This window comes from Pelophylax lessonae, assembly GCF_965119305.1.
Source record: "Pelophylax lessonae genome assembly, chromosome: 8".
Taxonomy (NCBI): Eukaryota; Metazoa; Chordata; class Amphibia; order Anura; family Ranidae; genus Pelophylax; species Pelophylax lessonae.
The window spans coordinates 204,849,460-204,867,406 of NC_138775.1; the positions used below are offsets into that span (position 1 = coordinate 204,849,460).

Genomic DNA, 17,947 nt, shown 5'->3' on the forward strand with positions numbered 1-17,947 from the left:
CAGCATACAAAGACAATTTTGGGACCCAACCCTGTTGCAACCGTTTAGGGATAGTCTTTCTCTGTGTGCAGGAAGCCAGCTTCATATTGATATGTGACCCAAACTATATTGACAGGTGCCACTCAAGGCTCCACCAGGTCCTTTTTAACAACTGCTTGGCATGCAGACAAGGACAGAGCTCGTCCCAAGCTCTAGGCAGCTAATGGAAAAGGGAAAAGTCCTGTTTGTCGTACATCTCTGCAAAAACCCATAAAGGTGGTGTATGACAGCCTCAGCCCATGCTCCAACCAGGCCATGCCCCTAACGTATTTCACTGCACCCACAGAGTTTAGTCATGGGGAACATGGGTCCACATGACTAAGCTCCGTGGGCAGAGTAAACCGTGTTGTGGGCGAGGCCTGGTTGGAGCCCAGGCTGAGGCGGTCATACAACTTCTTTACAGTGTTTTTCAGAGATGTACGACGATCAGGACTGTTCCCTTTTCCATTTCATATAGATATGGTTTCATACTAGAGGAACTGAAGTGGACACACAGCCCTGACATCAACTCTACAGAACACCTTTGGAAAGAATGGAACACTAATTCTGAGCACATGGTTTTGGAATGGGAACAAACTCATTTAGGTGTGACGTTTAGGTGTCCACAGTAGATAAAAGCATTAAAAAAAAGTTATTTTATATATTTTTATATAAGCAAATTTATATACAGTTAGGGGTGGCTAGAGATAAATGTAAACTTCAAATGATATTTGGTAAACCTTTTCTTTAATAAATCAATACATACTTCAGTAAAGTTGAGAACCAAAGACCAAAACTGCTAGTGACTTCAAAAAAACATAGTTTTGCCCCTAATACATAAGCAAATGAGGAGAACCATATACAGATTCTATGATGTTTCATCTGTAATACTTTCTGAAAATTATCTAGAACCATGTAATTTTTCCAGTAACATGAGCCAAACAATGACTTGATTTTTAGAAAAAAAGTGTAACACTTTCTTTAATGTCTATAGATAGAAGGGTAAAATAAAAATAAAAAATACTGATTTGTTGATTTAAAATCCAGAAGCCGTCTTGATACTAATTAAGCACCAGTGTAAAAATGGACAAGTTACACAGCAGAATGTCTGATAGAGCTCTTCAATGTGTTTAAATATTCACAGGTGGAAAGAACATGATCAATAACAGCCATTTGAAACTGAACACAAAATAAATCAGAGGAGACGTTTGGACACTTGCAAGTTGAAAAAAAAAATATCTAGAGTTCCATTTTTTTTTTTCTGTACAGTGTAATTTCAGACTGTCCAGTGTCCATTTTGCTACAGTTGAGTTCTCACGTGTTGTACTTATCAGCATGATCTTGTGGCAGAAGGAGATCACTACAAGGTCTCGTTTTCTTAGTACTGAACATTTGATATGGCTCATTTGATGACAACCATAGCGAGTTATCAATGAACCGTCTCACAGGTATAATTACTGGTTGAGTCTGCAGGCCTGAAATTAAAGCCTTATGAACAAAGGTGTAGTCCATTAAACAGCACACAGTGTCCTTAGCTTGACTTTGGGTAAATTTTTTCATAGAAATAGTTCTGTGAAAGAATATAGAGTTCTCCATCTTTTTCCCGGACTGCATGTGCCCTGACAAACTGAAACTGCTCAAGTGCAAACTCGTAAAACTCGTTCTCCATTTTCCATATGTCCGACTGCTGAAGCTTTGCAGTAGTCTCCTTTGATGGTGCCTTCTTTTCTGTTGTTTTTCGGAGGTGAGACTTCTTTCCTGTAGATACAAAAATACAGCAAATACAAGTGAGGGAAATCGGTAAACTATGTGCAGATTATCACAGCAGGAAAATGACAGTTAACATTAAAACTAATCTGACGTTATAGTGCAATTCAAGCCTAACACTTACCATCTTTAAAAATGTTACCTTCCTCCTGCCTACCCAGTGTAAAAAAAAAAAAAAGGATAAGTTAATATACATACTTACTTTTTTTTTTCAGTCTGGTCACATGATCATGTGGCTCTGACTCCCATGACCCAGCCATTATTGGTAATCCCTGCTCTCCCCTGCAGTTGTTGCTCACTGATGCAGGGGAGCCGGAGCTGCAAGATCATGTGATCAGACCAGATAAGACTAAAAAAGTAAGCATACAGATCTTACTCTACACAAGGATAGGTAGGAGGGAGGAGAGAGAGAACTACGAAAAGTTAGTGTAATGCCCCATACACACGTGCAGATTATCTGCAGACTTTTGTCTGCAGACTTACCAAAACCATATAATATGAGGTCAAACCTAAACACTTTCAATTTGTATGCAATCCGGCAGGCCCTTGCACTACATAAAAAAGGTAAGTCTGCAGACAAAAGTCTGCAGATAATCTGCAGGTGTGTATGGGGCATTAGGCTTGAAATCCACTTTCAGACGTTTTTAGTGGAGGGCAATATGTCATGTTTTTAATGGCACTCACCACCTGTTTTTCCCCTAACTTCACTGTGTGGGTGTCCATAGCATTCTCCCTTATTTATTTATTTTTTTAAGTCCCAAATGAACATTTTGGAACACAGTGCAAACATGAAAATTCTACATCTTTCCTTCCAGCAGGCCTAGGATGTTCTACAATCTTGTAGCTTTCTCTCTGACCTGACCTTTGACAAAGAAGCCGGGAGCTTCAAAACGCATTATTTGATTGGGGAGAGAGCCCCCTGGTCCCTCTACTTCCGCTGACACGGGCCACCGGAGTGGTAGCGCCATCTTCCTTGTCCTGCAGAATTATTGTCTTCATCCTGTGAGTGGCCATCTTCCTGGTGGGCTCCAGCCTCACTACACACCACACAGAAGTGTGCCTTCCCTTTAGGACACCAACAGTTGGTCCCAGCAAGCCTTTATGTGCCTTCTGGCTGGCAAGTGAACCTTGAGCCTGTTTCCATCACAAGTGCTGGGCCCTCCATTTATTGTTTGAGGCTGGAGGAGACTTGGGCTTTTACCTTTTAAATTAGACTGTGGGGTTTACACTTGACTGTTTTTATCTAGACTGTGTGCTAAGCTATGCAGTGTAATAACGTCCTTACAGGAGGTCTCCAACTTACAAGCCAATCTCAATGCACTGTTTAATTGGACAACTTTGTGGCAAATGATGTTTAATGTTGATAAATGTAAAGTTATGTACTTGGGGGCTAGAGACACGTGTTCATGCATCATACATATTGGGGGGGGGGGGGGGAAGAGTACAACTGAGGGATTCCATAGTGGAGAAGGGTCTGAGGGTTTTGGTAGATCACAAGCTTAATAATAGCATGCAATGGCAAGCTGCAGTTTCCTAGGTGAGCAAAGTAATTTCTTGCATTAAGAACGGTATGGACTCCAGAGAGAGACAGATGTCATTTTGCCCCTGTACAAATCATTAGTAAGACCTCATCTGGAATATGCAGTTCAGTTTTGGGCACCATTTCTCAAAAATTATATCAGGGAACTGGAGAAGGGCAACCAAACTTACAAGAGGCATGGAGGAGCTCAGCTATGAGGAAAGATTAGAGGAACTGAATTTATTCTCTCTTGAGAAGAGAAGATTAAGGGGGGATATGATCAACATGTACAAATACATAAAGGGTCCCATATAGTGAATTTGGGGTTGAGTTATTCACGTTAAGGTCATCACAGAGGACAAGGGGGCACCCTTTACGTCTAGAGGAAAAGAGATTTAATCTCCAAATACAGAAAGGTTTCTTCACAGTAAGAGCTGTGAAAATGTGGAATAGATTTCCTCCAGAGATGGTCCTGGCCAGCTCAGTAGATTGTTTTAAAATAGGCCTTGATTCTTTCCTAAATGTGCATAATATAACTGGGTACTAAGATTTATAGGTAACGCTGATCCAGGGAAAATCTGATTGCCTCACTGGGGATCAGGAAAATAAATTTGGTTCCCCTGCTGTAGCAAATTGGATCAATGCTTTGCTGTTTTTTTCCCCTTTCTCTGGATCAACTGTGGGAATAGGATTGTGTATATGGGATTATAAGATTATTTTTTTTTCAGTTGAACTAGATGAACTTGTGTCTTTTTTTTAACCTATGTAACTATCTATAGCCACATAATAAATGTCACTTTATGGTTTATAAAATGGGGGAAATTGCTTGGTGCCTCGGGCCAAGAAGTGGAGTGGGACTTTTACGGGCACGTATCCTTAGATCCATTCAGCAAAAGAATAGGATACCAATCCCTGCACTCAATAACCGTAAGAACATTGGAAGACAACCATATAGTAAGTTGTCAGACATAATTCAAACGTATACAAACCTAGAAACTTACTAAATACATTATACATAATGTATACATATATATATATATTCCTCAGGCTGCACCATAGTGGTTCCTGCTGCGAACTTGTCCAGACACAAAGAGGCTCGCAAGAATAGACAGAGAAAGTATGTATATACTAATAAATAAACAACAAATATACTAATAAATATACATAAAGGATAAAAATAATATTTATCATTATTTCCACAGAATTGGTGATAACCATATAATCCTTGAAAAAGGCTACCCAGTAGCCGAAACGCATTGGATAAACACGCCTTGGACCTATAGTTGGATCTCTGTGAACAGATTTTTCCAAGCAACAAGCCTGGAAAAAACAGAGAACAACGTCCAAAAACAAAAGTCACCCTTTTCACCTATGTCACGGATATTTTCCAAAAACTTTACCTTCCTCTAAACACACTTTGGGTCTATAACCCAAACACCTACGCACTGGATATAAGTACAAATAATTGTATCCTAACATTGTACATAAATAAATATTTTTGATTATCTTTTATAAATTGTGTGTAAACTCACTTGCCCATAAAAGTCCCACTCCACTTCTTGGCCCGAGGCACCAAGCAATTTCCCCCATTTTAGATACACAGGGACGGAGGCAAAAAACTACTGCTCTGCTACAGGATCAAAGCAAACCCCCACTTTATGGTTTATATGGAAGCAAGTTTTATTTGTTTATTCATCATCCTCCAATTTATCACAGATACCCTGACTTTACAAGTGTGCCGTATATAGCCTTTGTGTTTTCGTTTTAGATAGATCCATTTCTCCAATGGATTGCAGATGGGAATGGGTCAATAGGATGCATGTTACTACCTCATATAACTACAAGCCCATTCTATGGTTGAGCGCCTTGGGTCTTTTTGCTGCATTTTTATCTTAACCTCTGACCTGTGTTGCCAGCAAAGTCTTTCTACATCTCCCTCTTAGCATGTCATTGTGCTTCGGTCCCATGCTGTGTTTATTTTTATTTGATAGACAACTGCATTTACTAAAACAAGTGAAATATGTGTCGGTGTATCTTCTATATGCAAAAATGTATCTGCGCTTACAAGAAAATGGGCCCGTATAGCCATTCATTTGTATGACAGGCTGTATGCAGCACCTGCAGCTCCCTAGGTGATAGAAAGAGCAGGTAAATTACGCCAGGCATCTAAAATGCCTGTGCAAGCACCCTTGAAATACCGTAGTTCCACAAATTCTCAAAAGAATTCAAATGAGGGGCTTTGACTGGACCTTTAGGAAGACATTCCATTTTTTGTTCTCAAGTCTCTCTAATCTTACTTTGGCCTCGTGTCTGGAGATCCTACAATCTTGGATAATATCTCACCTTTAGCTTTATTAAAAGACAAATTTACTCACAGCATTGTTACGCTTTTTTATCATCCATCCTCAATGCTACTTTTAACATGAATTACAGTCTATGTTAATGAAAATTTGACCAGCAGCAAGTTACCAGCACTATACTTTAGTGTAAGCATTTTTTTTAATGTAGGCAATCCTAGATCTGACCACAAAACATTTTCCACATGATGAATGAGTTACTTTCAAGCTTATTATCAAATTCCAAACATACTTTCACATGGTTGTTTTTGTGTAACTGGTCATTCTGTGCCAATCCCTCTCTAGATCCCATTAGTATGCAAAGCACTTGATATGTTGATTGATGCATCTTTATTCCAGTCTCTGCTATTGAATGCTGCCGTCCATTCAAAAAGTGAGTGTTGGCATCTCTTTGGCTTCTATCACAAGCTTCCTCTTTGTTTGGGAGTTTTGGGGATGACCTTATCTACTCACCATATGCTTGGCTTTATCTCCTGATAAATAAATTAGCCATGTCCACTGGTATTTCCAGACACTTTGTTGTTTTTTTTTTTAAAACCTTATCCTAAATTAGGCATTCATGTTACCTTACCTTTTTATTGTTATTCAGTCTAAATTCATAGCCGCCCTTCAGATTACCACTATGAATTAGTGCTACATAATGGCAGATTTTATCCATCAAGTGTAGCAGTTATTTTAATGATTTATTAGGGAAGGTCTGACACAAATGTGTGCTCATTGGGTAACATATAGTTTGTGAGGTTGAAAAAAGGCATCAGTCCATCCAGTTCAACCTATGATGTGTGTTTGCTGTTAACCGTACATTGTATACCCCTGTGTAATGTGGTCTTTAAGGTGCCCCGCTAATAGTTTTTTGAAACTATCGATGCTCCCTGCTGATACCACTGCTTGTGGAAGAGAATCCCACATCCTTACTGCTCTGACAGTAAAGAGCCCTTTACGTATTTTAAGGTTAAACCGTTTTCCTCTAAATTTCGTAAGTGGCAACGTGCCTTACTGTATTCCCTTTCTCTGAATAGTTTTTCCCTATGCTAGGGTCATCACCAGTACATTATTTGTACATTGATATCATATCCCCCCTCAATTGTCTCTTCTCCAGAGAGAATAAGTTCAATGCCTGTAGTCTTTCCTCATGGCAGATGTCCTCCATTCCCCTAATTATTTTTGTTGCCCTTCTCTGGACTCTCTCCAGCTCCAGCACATCCTTCCTGAGGACCGGTGCCCAGAACTGGACAGAATACTCCAGATGTGGCTGGACCAGAGTCTTGTAGAGTGGGAGAATAATCTCTTCATTTCTGGAGTGAACCCCCTTTTTTATACATGCCAATATTTTGTTGGCCTTCCTTACAGCGGCTTGGCATGGCATGCCACTACCAAGCTTGTTGTCCACTAGGACCCCCAGGTAGCTTGCTTTCGTGTTTCTGACACCCAAGTGCATAACTTTACATTTTTCAACATTAAACCTCATCTGCATATGTTCTTGTTTAACATGCAAAACTTAATAAACAGAAATTTACAAAAAAAAAAAAAAAAAAACAAACCTCATCTGCCATGTAGTTGCCCACCCCATTACTTTGTTCAGGTCTGCTTGTAATATTTCCACATCCTGCATAGAAGTTATTGCCCCGCTTAGTTTAGTATCATCCGCCTGTACAAAACCAGGAAGTACCTGAGGGTAACGTACTTAGAAAGATTACCACTTTCCCAATACAGTCTGTGTAGTTAACATGTATGAGATGGCCTTAGCCTTGCACCACTCCACAAACATGTTTTGCCCAACCCACCGGGCCTCAGTCCTACAGGTCACCTCTATGACTAAGCCCTGGTGGGGCGAAACATGTGAGAGGGCATGGCTTGTTGGGTGGTGCAAGGGTGAGGCGGTCTCATATAGGTTGACTACACAGACTGTATTGGGAGAGCAGCGATTTTTCTAAGTATGCTTTAGACTAGTAAATGATGATATTACATGCCGGCAGCCTATTCCTGAGCATCAGTGGTCATTTTCTTTTTGATCACCATGTGCTGTATATGTTTGTTTGTCTGATTTAGTGCACACTTTTTTTTTTTATACTCCTGACGAAGCTCATTTTATGAGCAAAACGTGTAGAGTGAAGTTAGTTCAGGGCACCAAATTTGGGGTGATGCAATAACTGATAATGGAGGTATAGGAGTTTGAGTTGATCTATTTTTGACTGTGATCAACGAGGGCCTTGGATGCATGACATAATACCACTGTAACTGGCCAGTCAAATTGATATTGTTAGGGGGGGGCAACAATATACCTTTGTAGACACAGACCAATGGAGGTACCCGGTAGATAACCATGTATCATAGGGACTGGTCATTCAACTGGATATAAATTGCAGCAGGAAGGTAAAAATATTGTATGTTAACCCTTCGATTCCCCCCTCCTCTCTCTTACAGTGGTAAGGTAGATTTATTTGATGCAAATTGATAGAAGATTAGCACATTATTACAGGTTAGTCCATCCAATGGTGCTACTTAACAGCAGGTGGCCATACTGTTTATGGTTGGGCAGTGCAAATAACTTCCCTTGTGCTTGTAACACGGCAGAGGGCAATTCTTTTGTCTTTAATTTTACCCCAATTAGGTATCTTGTGATGAATATATATACACACACACACACACACACACACACACACACACACACACGCCCCTTGGGGTATTTTGTAGTAGTGACGATTTTTTTCACTAATTTCTTCCCAATGCTCATGTCCCCTACCTTAAAAGTATACACACTCACACATGCTTATTTTCCATGATCTATTTAATAACCTAATAAAGGTGAAGTCTTCCTCTCTCCCATTTGCCATTGGTGCGTGGGTATTCCCACCCCCATTTTCAGTTCTATAGTGTATTCGCTTGCCAGTTTAAGAGCGCTAGTGTAAAATAGTAAGCAATTTGCTAAGTATGAGTGTATCTACAAGCAGGTTGCCTAGGGGTAACTAGAGTTAACCTTTTTTTGACCAGAAGCAACTGAGGCCTGGATAAGTTGACAGTAACACTATAATTTGATTTGCCTGCCTGAATAATTTTCTTCTTAGGACATGAGGCTATTTGGTACACTGTTCAAAATTCCTGCTAAGTTTTTTCATTACAGGCGGAAAATGGACAAAAAAACAAAAACAAAACACACATACATACATTTTGTAATTATTTTTTGTACTGCGTTGTATGTGAGGCACATGTTCATCTTTAAGCTGCAGTCCCATCTGCATGCAGTAAATGTTATTTTGTAAATTAACTTCCAAGCTTGCATATGATCCCTATGCCATAGCTATAGTGATCAAACGACTGGGAGCCCTGCCGGTTGGTTCCGCATTTTTAGTGGGGATTAAAATCCTCTAAGCACAAGGCAGTTGGGAATGTTTACCCCTTGTTCTTTATTTGTGCCCCCATACGATTATGCAGCCTGGAAATGATGATGACCAGTCTTCCAAGATTAAATCAATTTGATAAAAATCCCCCCGCAATGTGTCTGGAAGAAAAGTATTTGTGCACCGTATGGTATCCAATGAGTTTCCAATTGTAATTTATCTGGGGGATGAACATGAATAGCATTTAGCAATGTATAGAATTCTTGCTATAATCCAGCCCTATTGTTCCAGACTTACAAGTTCATACTCAACAAAATTGGTAATCTTTTGAATTACCTGAACGGTAGAGTTCGGTGGCACCTCTAAAGAAACGAGGCAATGCTGCCTCCAACAACATAATGAAATCCTCAAGTTCCTCCGTCACCCCGACTAAAAAGTATTCATTTACTAAGTTGTACTTGGCTTGGTCCAGGGCCCATCTGCTCCCAACATTCCTGAAAGACAGATTAGTAAAAAAAAAAGCTAAAAATACATCTAACCATCAACTGAATATTTTGATCAGACAAAGCACAAAAAGATAAACATTTTATTTAAAAAGTTGTTTCTGCGATATTTTGCATATTTCTACCAGTTACCACAGTAACTGCTGTACAAAAAAAAGGTTCCTTGCTAGGACAGATGTCTGTTAGATGATGAATTGCCTGCAATTATTTTCCTACTTCAATTTAGATCTACTTAAAGCGGAACTGCACTCCATCTGAGCACCACACACCAAAAACCCTATTTAATTTGATTTTAATATTCAAAGCAAATTCAGCCATTCATCCATGTCTCCATGATTAATTTTGTTGAGAAATAACATTGAAACCCACCCAACCCCTTAGCATTTTTGGCATTGTCATCTTGAGTAAGGCGGATGATTCATGTAGCATTTACTTTCTGGAATCCATCTGCCCCTAGCTCAGGCATACAGGTAGGAGGGTGTGCTTAGCTGTGAAAAGCCCTCCTTCCATCCTGAAGACTCCTGGGATGTATGATATCATTTGTCTAGGCCTGGACACCAGAAGGTAACTAAAAAAAAAAAAAAAAAAAGTTTAACACGTAAATGTTCTACTTTTCAATCGATTTAGTAATGCTAGCGGTATAAGGATTTTTTTTGTTTGTTTGTGAGGTTGAAAAAAAGACATCAGTCAATCCAGTTCAACATATGATGTGTGTGTGTGTTTGCTGTTAACCGTACATTGACATACACCCCTGTATGTTGTGTTCTTTAAGGTGCCCATCTAATAGTTTTTTTTAAACTATCGATGCTCCCTGCTGATACGACTGCTTGTGGAAGCAAATTCCACATCTTTACTGCTCTGACAGTGAAGAACCCCTTACGTATTTTAACCACTTGCCGACTGCCTAACGCCGATCTACGTCGGCAGTCAGCCCCTCACAGGCAAAGTGACGTAGGGCTACGTCACTAGCCTGTGAGGGTCTAGGGAGCGAGCGCGCGCCCCCGGAGGCGCGCTCCCGCTCCCGCGTGGTCACGGACCCCCCCGCGCGTGTGACCGGCGGACCCGATGTCCGCCGGTCACTCGGCGATCGGCGGGGGAGAGGGAGAATGTCAGGCAGCTTGTGTAAACAAGCCACCTGTCATTCTCCTTGCTGTTAGGATACTGATCACTCGGATCTAGTATGTAGATCCGTTGATCAGTGTCCATACAGCTCAAGCCCCAGCCAATCACAGTAGAAAGCACGCCCCTAGGGATACACACAGCCCCTCCCTCCCAAATAAAGTTAACCCCTTCACTACCAGTGTATTTTTACAGTAACAGTGCATATATATAGCACGGATTACTGTAGAAATGTCACTGGTAACCCCAAAAGTGTCAAAAATGTCAGTCAAGGGTCCGATCTGTCCGCCCCAATGTCGCAGTACCGCAAAAAAAAAAAATCGCAGATCGCCGCCATTACACGTTAAAAAAAAAAAACAACAAAAATGACAGAAATCTTTCCCTTTGTTAGTAAACGCGATAACTTTTGCGCAAACCAATCAAAATACGCTTTTTGCGATTTTTTTTACCAAACATAGGTAGCATAAAACAAATTGGCCGAAAAAGTAAAAAAATTTTGATTTTTAAATTTTTTTGGGGGAATTTCATATAAAAAAATGTGAAAAATATTGCTATTTTTGCAAAATTGACGCTCTTTTTTTGTTTATAGCGCGTGATCAAAAAATCGCACAGGTGATCAAATACCACCAAAAGAAAGCTCTGTCTGTGGGAAAAAAAGGACGCCAAATTCGTTTAGGTACAGCGTCGCACGACCGCGCAATTGTCCGTTAAAGTCACGCAGTGCCGAATCGCAAAATACTCCCTGGTCGGAATGGGGGTAAAATCTTCCGGGGCTTAAGTGGTTAAAGTGGAGTTCCAGCCTAAACACACTCACCTGTCCAACGATGCAGCCGTCCGAAGCCTCGCTCTTCTCCCTCTCTGCTCTGCGGCGCCGGCATCACTGGTGACAGTTTGCGGATTCACAGCCGGGTACGCGCTGCGAATGCGCGAGTTGCGCTACGCGTTGTGATTGGCCGGCAATCTTCTGGAACCTCTGAGGGGGAGAGGAGAACTTCCGCTCAGGGCGCCGCGGCGCTCCGAGCGGAAGTGGGAGCGGGTACATGTCAAAACTAGGTACCCGCACCCCCACCAAAAAAAATGACATGCCAAATGTGGCATGTCAGGGGGTTAGAACTACCTAAAGCGGAAGTTCCACTTTTGGGTGGAAGTCCGCTTTAAGGTTAAACCGTTTTTCCTCTGATGTGTGCGTTTAGTGTCACATTAAAGCAGCCTTTTTCAACTAGGGTGCCTAGGCACCCTGATGTGCCATCTGGGTTCTTCAGAGGTGCCTAAAAATGGCCCCAAACTGCCCAAAAATGGTGTACAAGCCAGCAAGTTGGTCAAGTCTACTTATTTGTTACAACCACTGATGTCATTGGTTGATAAGGACATCAGACACCTTTGTTTGCAGGGAGAAAACAGGCGCCACACTGAGTGCAGTATATCAGGATCATACGTTTAATAGACACAGTGAACAGGTACTCACAAGCGGTGTAATAAAAACAACATGGCAGTATTGCAAAGTGGAATGATGATCCCAATGTCCGGATTCATCATTGGCACAAGCGGTCTCGAAGCCCTGGGCAGTAGCGAATGGAAGATCGATACTTCCCATACACTAGGGACACAGCACCGGCCGTTCTGACGTCACTTCCGGGATGCGTACTGGCGCCGGCGACGCGTTGTCGGAGCATGCGCTCCTTCCTCAGGCCGATAAAGCGCCATTTTGGACAAGGGCTTAAATGGGCAGAGCGGCAGAGCCAGCTGGGTCCTAAAGGTGCCATAATTCTTGCTCAAAAGAAACCCTCTATAACACTGGACTGGGGCTAGGTGCATTAGGAACATACAACCAAAGCAGTAGTCAACAAAAATGCAATGATCAACATTGGTCAAATTACACTTACATAAGAATATATTTAAATTCATTCAGAAAAAAATTAAAAAAAATTAAAAAAAATAATTCAGAAAAAAATTAGACACCTTTGTTTGACCTCTGCCCCTCTCTGTCAGCACTGAGGTCCCGTTAGCTGCGAGAGGGTGAAAAAATGAGGAAGAAGAAATGCTGGAATACCAGTCAGACACCCAACATAAATCACCTCTAATGTTGGGTGTCCTACGTGTGTGAAGCTTGCACTAAGTATTTTTTTACATTTTAGAAAGGGGCACTGTGCATAATTTTAATGGATGCCTTGATTGGAAAAAAGTTGAGAAACATTGCTTTAAAGCAAACCAGTCGTGGGAAGGGCATGGTTTACTTCAGTACCAGCTTGGTCACATACTTAGAATGGGCATGCAAATCAGTTGTTCAGAGAAGCCCTCAGAATGCTTTACTATTTTCAGGTGAGTGGTAGAGAAAGAGTCAAGCAAGATAGCCAAGCGATTCCCCATTTTCCAGGCAAGAGGTCAGCAATGGAGAGCACCAAGTTTCTCTCATTATAGATTTTCTATAATATTTGTGTGGCAGTAAATACCTATACTCAGCTGTTGCTGTTACTTTAAACCTAAAATGTTAAATTATTTTCGGGGGGGTAAAGATCTTGAACACCACTAGTAAGTAATAATAACAAAGACTTTTTCAAACCTCCAGAATTGTATGATCTTCAGGGCAATTAAAATTATATAAAACTAATAGCATGCAGCTGCAAGCTAGGAGAAACTGCATTTTTTTTTCTTCAAGATAAGTGCCATCCAACCCCACAATAACAATTTTATAGATTATTTTCAGCAAGTAAATGAGTACTAAAAGCTACAACTATAAAGCCATAAGAAGTGGAAAATGATCCTTGTTATATGGTAAGATACATATGGGGAGCAAGCGAGGAATCCAAATAGTAACGCAAAATTATTATAGCACTCAAGGGGGTTATATTGAGTCCATCAGCGACAATCTTAGACCCTGCATTGGGCCAGACGTATACACGCTAATGAGAAAACAAGGGACCATAACAACCAATCAGGTTTTTTCATTTCTCTACAGACTCATAAAAAGGACATCTGCTACTTGATTGATTTGCTTGGAACACCACAAATACTTTTATTACTTTTTGTTTTTATAAATTAGCCACTGGTAAGTTGTAAAATAATAAAAAAAAAAAAAAAAAAAACATGGTCCAAGGATAACTTGGACATTGTTAATTCACCTCGATCAATGTGTTTAAATACAAACACTGCCAACAATATGGGGGGTATGATGATGCACTGTTTTGTCACATGATTGCTGTTCTAAAAATTAAAGCAGCACGCTGACTGCTTTCTATAGAGCGCTATAACTGGACTGTACAGGCTAGCCATCAGGTACTGTTACCCCCCACCTACTGTGCTGCTAGACAACAGGGCCCAAGTGCCCTGCCTACATTGAACAGGGGTGAAAGATCTTAATGGATTGATTGAAGTGTATTGATTCCTACTTCTAAAGATAAGTGGGGAAATAGTCATCAGGGAGAGGGATCAGCTGAAAATACACCTAAGAAAGTGTGGGGAAGAGGGCCAGTACCAACACAAAAAGGTGTCCAAAAGTCATCAGTGGCCCCTGAAGTTTTGGAGAGAGGGGAGGGAGCTGAGAAAGTGTCAAAGCTGTTGAGCTCTTCAGAAGCCGAGACAATATTGGCCCGTTGTTAACATCCACTTCGAGATAGAGGGATGGTGAGCAAAGTTTGAAAAAAAGAGTCTTGGAAGCATTGCGCTTCCAGGAGAGAGCGGAAGTAATCCCCTAGCAGCCCGGGAGGGAAGCGCTGATTCCCCAAAATTAGGTAGAGGGGAGGGTGGATGGTTGTTAACAAAAGCGGTAGTAAAGGTGCTGGGTGTGAAATATGTGAAACGGTGCCAGCATCTGATTGGATGCAGATGCTGTTCAGCTGACAATTTTCCACATGGCTTCTTAGATTTTTAATATATGGATATTAGGCAGGAGGCAGCTGAAAGGGCTAGCTGGTGAGCAAATTTCAGCCAGTTCATTAGTAAGCTGACACGGTCCGCTACCAACAAGAGCTCATAGTGTTAGGTCAGCTTTGTAATTTTTTTTCCCCCTGTCTAAAGAATTGACTACTATAACCTAAGAACTGTAAAAAAAAAAAAAAAAAAAAAGACCTCAAGCAGAAACAGCGGCATACAAAAATGCTTATAGTAGCTCATATTGCACAAGAGTTCAGAAGACTTTATGGGCATTTGCTTTTATGAGTTTTTTCGCAAAACATTCCCCTCCACTCATTTTTCACTGTACACTTAAAAAATGCATAACGCTCCATGTTTATGAGCTTTTACCATTACCATCCTCTCAAAAAATGCACTTGTGATGTGTTTTTTTTTTTTTTTGCCTCTAAATTCCCTAATGTGCACGGACACATAGGAGAACCTTGAGCTCCTTCTACAGGCTGTAGATAAAAAACACCCGCATAACTCCCGTAGAAGCATGTTTTTTTTTTTTTAAGTCAAGTGTTCATGGACCCTAAGGTACACTACAGCATCTAAACTTGAGTTTAGTAGCTTTTGGCGTTTTTTTTTGCCAAAGCTCCTAAGCTCAACTCCATAAAATGCACACAGGCTTTTACAAGAGTTTAGGAGCTGCTGCAGTTAGGGGAGGTTTAACCTCCCTCTCCTGAACCCGGAAGAATCACATTCAGGATAGGAACATTTTAACCATCAGGCCACAAAATGCGGTAAAATTGTGATGTGATTTTGCAACATTAAGCGTTTTCCCGTGGCCGGCGGTCAACCTAGTCTGCATGTACAGGAGCCTTAAAAGAGCTTGATCACAACTTCTTTAAACATGAAAAATGGTGAACTGCCCATTAGATAACACTGGACTTCTTCAATCAAGGGTTCTTGCTCATATCTGGCAATTCTTATGCACAGTAACCCATAGTAGTCAAAATCCATCTTCAACTAGTATCACTCAAGTTTCAGATTGGGTCTTATTGATTACTATATGCAAGAATAGTAACTCACCGAATACTGTGATATTTGTGAATGAAAGGTGGCGTACTGGATATCAGACAGCAGTACGGCCTCATTTGTCAGACGTCTAATTACGCCTCCATCTTCTCATAAATATTTAATGACATTTTAACACTTTTGCTTAATATCCCGCTGACTGTTTACAGTTCGTTTCAGCTAATTACTAAATTCCCAGGTTGGAAAAATAAGAACTGATTTTACACAACCTCATACTGAAATAACTGAAGTGTTACGTTCTAAATTTACATATCAGGGAATCAAATGAAATCGCTAAGTTTATTATTTTTATTTATTTTTTTACAACCTATGGTTTTAAATACAGTTTACTTAATACTAGGAACTGTTGTTCAGACATCAAATGTTTACAAAGCAATAAATGGATTGTATAGACTGATGGATACAAATATTTATGATTTTTAATATAGAACAGAGCGTTGGGTAATTCAATAAAGGGGTTGGTCTTTTATAAAAGACGTGCTTGTTTTTTGCAAGACAGAAAATCTTCCCTGTAAAAACTACAAGAGGAATCCAAGCAGAACTGCAACGTATAAATGTACCTTTCTTTTAAAAATGAGAAATTCTATAAATAAAAAATAGTATGTGACAACCGAGAACCAGTCAAAAATCTTTCTGCCAAAAAGATTCCGACTGTGCGGTCATAGTTCTCAGCTGCACACTGATCATGTAAAGTGATTATAAAGGTTGTCTTTTTTTTTTTCTAAATAACAAACCTGTTCTACTAACCTGCGTTGTATTATGGTTTTGCACAGAGCAGCCCTCTTCTCCCCTGCGGTTTTCGATCTTTACCCCCTGCCGAGTGCCCCCAAGGCTTCCCAAAGTAAAAAGCCAGCACGGAGGAGAACGGTATTGGATCCCCGGAAGGTAATTGTCCTTTTAATAAAAGTCAGCAGCTACAGTATTTTAGCTGCTGACTTTAATTTAAATTTTTTTTTATTTTTTTTTGGGGGGGGGGGGGGAGACAACTGCAGCCTCACCAGCGTCCATCCGCGCAGCCTCACCAGCCCCCATCGGCGCAGCCTCACCAGCCCCCATCGGCGCAGCCTCACCCGCCCCCATCGGCGCAGCCTCACCAGCGCCGCCTCACCAGCGCCCATCAGCGCAGCCTCACCAGCGTCCATCCGCGCAGCCTCACCAGCGTCCATCCGCGCAGCCTCACCAGCGTCCATCCGCGCAGCCTCACCAGCCCCCATCAGCGCAGCCTCACCAGCGCAGCCTCACCAGCCCCCATCGGCGCAGCCTCACCAGCCCCCATCGGCGCAGCCTCACCAGCCCCCATCGGCGCAGCCTCACCCGCCCCCATCGGCGCAGCCTCACCCGCCCCCATCTGCGCAGCTTCACCAGCCCCCATCGGCGTAGCCTCACCAGCCCCCATCGGCGTAGCCTCACCAGCCCCCATCGGCGTAGCCTCACCAGCCCCCATCGGCGCAGCCTCACCAGCGCCGCCTCACCAGCGCCCATCGGCGCAGCCTCACCCGCCCCCATCGGCGCAGCCTCACCCGCCCCCATCGGCGCAGCCTCACCAGCGTCCATCCGCGCAGCCTCACCAGCGTCCATCCGCGCAGCCTCACCAGCCCCCATCGGCGCAGCCTCACCAGCCCCCATCGGCGCAGCCTCACCAGCGTCCATCCGCGCAGCCTCACCAGCCCCCATCGGCGCAGCCTCACCCGCCCCCATCGGCGCAGCCTCACCAGCCCCCATCGGCGCAGCCTCACCCGCCCCCATCTGCGCAGCCTCACCAGCCCCCATCAGCGCAGCCTCACCAGCGTCCATCCGCGCAGCCTCACCAGCGTCCATCCGCGCAGCCTCACCAGCGTCCATCCGCGCAGCCTCACCCGCCCCCATCGGCGCAGCCTCACCCGCCCCCATCGGCGCAGCCTCACCAGCCCCCATCGGCGCAGCCTCACCAGCCCCCATCGGCGCAGCCTCACCCGCGCCCATCGGCGCAGCCTCACCAGCGCAGCCTCACCAGCCCCCATCGGCGCAGCCTCACCCGCCCCCATCGGCGCAGCCTCACCCGCCCCCATCGGCGCAGCCTCACCAGCCCCCATCGGCGCAGCCTCACCAGCCCCCATCGGCGCAGCCTCACCAGCCCCCATCGGCGCAGCCTCACCCGCCCCCATCGGCGCAGCCTCACCCGCCCCCATCGGCGCAGCCTCACCAGCCCCCATCGGCGCAGCCTCACCAGCCCCCATCGGCGCAGCCTCACCAGCCCCCATCGGCGCAGCCTCACCCGCCCCCATCGGCGCAGCCTCACCAGCCCCCATCGGCGCAGCCTCACCCGCCCCCATCGGCGCAGCCTCACCAGCCCCCATCGGCGCAGCCTCACCAGCGTCCATCCGCGCAGCCTCACCAGCCCCCATCGGCGCAGCCTCA

General features: G+C 43.2%; 1 protein-coding gene across 1 annotated transcript in view; it reads right to left on the reverse strand.

Moving 5' to 3' along the window:
* Window positions 1-714: 714 nt before the first annotated feature.
* HS2ST1 (heparan sulfate 2-O-sulfotransferase 1) overlaps window positions 715-17,947 on the reverse strand; it is a 282,142-nt gene continuing 264,909 nt past the window's right edge. Inside the window, exons 6-7 of the mRNA XM_082265932.1 lie at window positions 9,336-9,493; window positions 715-1,776 (exon numbers count right to left, since the gene is read on the reverse strand). Of these exons, the coding sequence (XP_082122058.1) occupies window positions 1,550-1,776; window positions 9,336-9,493 (385 nt within the window). The 3' untranslated portion in view covers window positions 715-1,549. The remainder of the gene's footprint in view (window positions 1,777-9,335; window positions 9,494-17,947) is intronic.